At 66.7% G+C, this 4,796-nt stretch overlaps 1 protein-coding gene across 1 annotated transcript; it reads left to right on the top strand.

Annotated features, from left to right (window-relative positions):
* Positions 1-223: 223 nt before the first annotated feature.
* On the top strand, positions 224-1,110 carry MNEG_14096 (hypothetical protein; the record flags this gene model as incomplete). Its single annotated transcript, XM_014037432.1, has 2 exons — positions 224-262; positions 659-1,110. Coding segments are annotated over 2 exons (491 nt in total), but the record flags the coding sequence as incomplete, so codon positions are not given.
* Positions 1,111-4,796: the final 3,686 nt, after the last annotated feature.

Raw genomic sequence — 4,796 nt, 5'->3', positions numbered from 1 at the left:
GCGGCGCGCAGGCGGGGGCCTCGGATCGCGCTGCAATGCGCAGCACTGCGCAACGGCCCTTGCGTGCTGTTCAGGGGCCGCGCGCCCCTCCAGGGGTCAGCTCAGGGGCCTGACGCTCAGGTGCCCTGTGCGCGCGCTCCCGACCACCGCATGCTGCGCGCAGCCCACTCTGGAGGCGTTTGGTGCTGTGGCGCCCGGGTTCCTGGCGCTTGCTGCGCCTTTCATGGAGGAGACGCGGCTCAAATGGGAGTTTTTGCAGCAGGTGCGGGACGTACCTATGTGAGGGGTGCGGCGGGGATGCACAAACCCACAGCCAGGTATTCGTGGCGAACATATGTGTGAACGTTGTGTGGCAGCGCAAACGTGTGCGTTCACATGCAGTGTGAGCGCAGGCGAGTGTGTGCATGTGTTTTGTGTGTGTGCATGCGTGTGTGTCTGTGTCAGAGAGGAAGAGACCTTCGTGTATGTGGGTGTGTCTGTGTCTGTGTCTGTGTCTGTGTCTGTGTCTGTGTCTGTTGTTTCAGTGTCAGAGGGCAAGAGATCGTGTGAATGTGTGTGTGTGTGTGTGTGTGTGTGCGCGCGCGCGCGTGTGCGTGTGTGTGTCTCACCAATTCAACGCATATGCTCCGCGCGTCCCACCCTCCTGCCTCCTCTCTAGGCCGGCGTGAAGCACCCCTCCCAGGGCGAGTACCCCTCATTCCCGCCAGAGCTACTGGCAACAGTGCAGCAGCGCAAGCACGAGATCGCAGCGGAGGTCGGCCCTGCGGAACCGCCATCACAGCAGCAGCAGCATCGGGAGCAGCGGCAGCACCAACAGCAGAAACAGCAGCAAGGCCCCGCAACGCCCGCGGCCGCGGCCGCGCCGGCAGCAGCGGTGGAGGAAGAAAAGGGTGACGAGGTGGGGGGCACGCGAGCTGCGAAGGGCGGCGGCCAGCTGCTGTCGGCCGGCGTGCAGACGCAGGCGCACAATGAGCAGCATCAGCAGCATCATCACCGGAATCAACAGCACCAGCAGCAGCACAACGGGCAGCAGGATCAGCAGCAGCAGCAGCAGCAGCAGCAGCAGCAGCAGCAGAAGCTGCCGCCCCAGCAGCAGCAGCAGCAGCGCAGGTCTTTGTTGTGCGCGTGCTGCCTGGGTTACAATTAGTGATAGCACATGGCGCCAAACTCCAGGTCCCGCCGCGTCGCCCGCCGTTGTGCCCCCGCACGCGTGAGCAGGGCGCGCGCCCCAGCACTGGCAGCGTGCGCGGCGAGCCTCCCCGCGCATTCGGCCCCAGCACGTCCCCTTGCTGTACATATGGGCACACCGCATCAGTCATCCCTCAACCGGGTTTTTATAAGGCACGCCCTGCTTCGTCACCCTGATTGTTCAAACTGCCACACGCTGGGGCGCGGCGGTGCTGCCGCCGCTGCCCTCTCCGCCGCGCCGCGCGCCCGTTGCCCCGGCCGGCCGGCGATTGCCGCCCGCCCCCTTAAACCCCCAATGCCCACTGCCTGGCCGCGGGCCCGCGCCGGCCCCCCATCAGGGCGCGCCCGCCTCTTCCCTGCGGCCTCTAGCGTGAGGCCCCACACCTCTATATGACGATTCAGCCATGCAAAACCTATCGCGCTGACACTGACTTGGGTCGCGCTCGGTCGCCATCTGTTTGGGTTGCGGTTGTGATTCAATTGTTGAATGCACGCGCACACGCACGCACGGCTGATCTGTTGCGGGCGCGTGAGGCCCACGAGCGCGGTCCGCGCGGGAGGCCCACCTCCTTCGTCCGCGCCGGGGCCCCCTCCCTCGCGCCGAGCGCACCCACTCGAGCGCGGCGCGGCGCCCCGCTGCCTCTGACCGCGCTCGCCGCTCATCCGCCGCGCTGCAACGACCAGCACGGCCCCGCCGCACAAGGCAAGGCAAGACAAGGCGCCCACGACTCGACACTTCCACCCTTTCGGGACAACCCACCGCGACGGGGGCCGGGCACTCAAGCAGCTGCGCGCGGCGCCCCCAGCGCTATTGGCGCGGCGCGCGGCGGCGCGTGGCCTGGCCCTGCGGCGCACGGCTGGCTGCTGGCGTGCCGTGCATGAGCGCGTGCGCTGTGTCGCGACCCCCATCCTGCGGTCGCCGCTTCGATCCCCTTCTATAGCCGTGCAAGATTGAATTGTAAACCCTCCTGCCCCCAGTCTCGCTGCTCGATGCCAGGCCGCCCCGCCACCCGCGTAAAGCTCTGGCCCTGCGGCGATGCGGGCCGGGGTGCCGGCTTGTCAGCCGTGTGGGGCTCGCGCGCAGCCTCACCATGGGCACTGCCACAGATAGTGGTGGCGTACGGGCCAGCCAGGTTTCAAAGCACTCTTGCTGCTTGCGGACCTGCTTGTCTGTTGCGGTGAGCCGAGCAGTTCCTGGCCCCTGAAGAGGTGGAACAACAGCGACAATCAAGCTTTGACCAGGAGGACGAGAGCGGTCGCGCAGAAGTGTCTGAATGCGGTGTTGAGGTGCACCTCAAGCTGGCGATGCGAGAGGAGACATCAGCCAACGCTGGAGTTGCCAGCACCCTTGGGATCGACCGTTCAAGTCCAAAAGTGACGCTGACCATCCCTTGGCATGCCAACATGCGCTTGAAGACCACAGCGTTGGGGCATCCCGCAGCAATTTTCGTCTCGGCCACTTTGTTTCGCTTTGTTCTTCGCTTTGCTCGTTTGCCGGGCCGTGGGCCGCGGTGTGCACACCGTGCCGGGAAATTCGCAATAACAACCGGCCAGTGCGGGAATCCGCTACGGAAGTCACATCGCATACCGTAGTAACACTCCATCTGTTAGATCGGGGCGCCGAGGCGTGCCGCTCCCGTCCTCAGCCATGGGGAGTACAGAGGCAGCTCTAGAACAGGGAAAGCACAACCATACAGCGCGGGACGCCACCGGTTCTACGCTGTGAGTGTATGGTGGGAGTCTAATGTCCTGCACGGGGTGACATGGTGGCCATTGCGACCGACCAGAGGTCCGCATACACGATAACGCAGCGGCAAGGCACGGATATACCATGATCGAAAGATTCCCGACCCCCCTGTAGCCTCTGCCTGAGGCCTCGCTGCTCGACGCCGCGGCGCCACTCCCGCGCGCGAACCGCTCAGCTGCGGACAGCCGCTTGCGACCTGCGCGCATGCGCGCACGTGGCATATGCACATAAAGACAGAGGGCGGCAGGTCTGCAAAGCTGTCCGTGGAGCTGGGCTGCTCAGGGCATTCTGGACCCAAGAAATTTGATCTGTCTGTACCGCCCCTCAGGCCGCCTTGGGCCCCAACCCCATTTTTGCTCACCACCCCGTGCGCGCAGCTACTTTGGAAACCTGCACCCCTGCGTAACCGTACCTGTGCTGCAGGTGCGTGGCCGCACTGCTGCCGCGCCTGGTGTGGCGGCACTTCGGCCTCACACGCATGGGGCCCACTGCGCCCAGCCGCCCTGCCGCCGCCCCTCCCTGCGCCTGCACCGCATCACACAATTCGTTCTACTTTGCGCCGCAGGACATCTGCGCATACTTTGGTCCTGTGGATCAGGTCAAGATCATCAAGGTGCGGCGCTCAATAGTGCAGCAGCAGCAAATAGTGCAGCAGCGGCAGCAGCAGCGGCAGCGCCAGCGCCAGCAGCGGCGGCAGCAACAACAGCAACAGCAGCAGCAGCAGCGGTGCCTGAGACTGGCTCGGGGCCTGCACGCGTCAACCGCTACGCGGCGCGGCGCGAGCAGCAACGGGCAGCAGGCAAGGTGCGGCGGCGGCGGCGGCGGCGGCGGCGGAGCCGGTGGAGCGTCACAGCAACTGTGGCGCAGGGTCAGCTGCAGGGGGGGCTGGCCAGCTGGCGGGGTGGCCGGCTTTGGCGGGTCGGCCGCGGCATGCGCCGCCACGAGCACCTGGAGCTGCGCCACCGCAGCGGCAACCTCCGCATGCAGCCGTGGCCAGCAGCCCAGCCCACGGTCGCGGCGCAGCCCTGGCGCCGGGCATAGGCTGCGGGGCCGAAGCAGCGCCACGGAGTGTCCTGCCTTTCACCGGGCACGAGCTGCGGGCCTGGAAGCCTCCACATCATTCCCCCGGCCCTGACACGCCTGACACGCGCGCACGCGCATCCGCCCCCCCCCCCCCCCCAGGACAAGGGCACGGGCATGGGCGCTGGCTACGGTTTTGTGAGGTTCAGCGACCGCAGCTGCGCCGCCGTGGCGCTGCAGCAGCTCAGCGTGAGTGGGCGCGCGGCGACGCGCCGACTGCAGGCTTCCCAACCTGCTGGGCGCCCGCAGCTGCTGCAGACCCACCTGGCTACAGGCTGGCATGGCGGCTGTCAACGGGGGCGCGCGGCCTCCGATCGTGGGAGGGCTGCCCAGTGCTGCCCTTCCTCCTGACATTAGGCCCCCTTCCCCGCGGCATCCCCCCCCCCACCCCCACACCCCACACCCACTCACATTCACACACATAACACGCACACACGCATGCACGCGCACTTGCACATCACATGCTTGACACGCACAACAAATGCACATCAAACACATGCAGAACAAGGTGCTGTTTGGGCAGGAGATGCGTGTCAACTGGGCCTTCCAGAGCCACCAGCAGGAGGACACCTCAGACCACTGGCACATCTTCGTGGGAGACCTCGGCCAGGTGCGGGCGCCACCAGCTGCGCGGCCGCCGTCGCGTCGCGCGCAGCCGCGCGACGCGTGTAACCCCCGCGCTCCCCGCTCACGAACGCATGCAAATGCGGCGCCCCTCCCGATCGCCCCCCGCGGCACGCCCCCTGCGCCGCTGGACCCCAGCACTACTCTCCACCGCTTA

The sequence above is a fragment of the Monoraphidium neglectum genome, assembly GCF_000611645.1.
Source record: "Monoraphidium neglectum strain SAG 48.87 unplaced genomic scaffold scaffold04253, whole genome shotgun sequence".
Classification (NCBI taxonomy): domain Eukaryota; kingdom Viridiplantae; phylum Chlorophyta; class Chlorophyceae; order Sphaeropleales; family Selenastraceae; genus Monoraphidium; species Monoraphidium neglectum.
The sequence above is the reverse complement of the archived record's forward strand: the minus strand, read 5'-3'. Positions and strand labels throughout refer to the sequence as shown.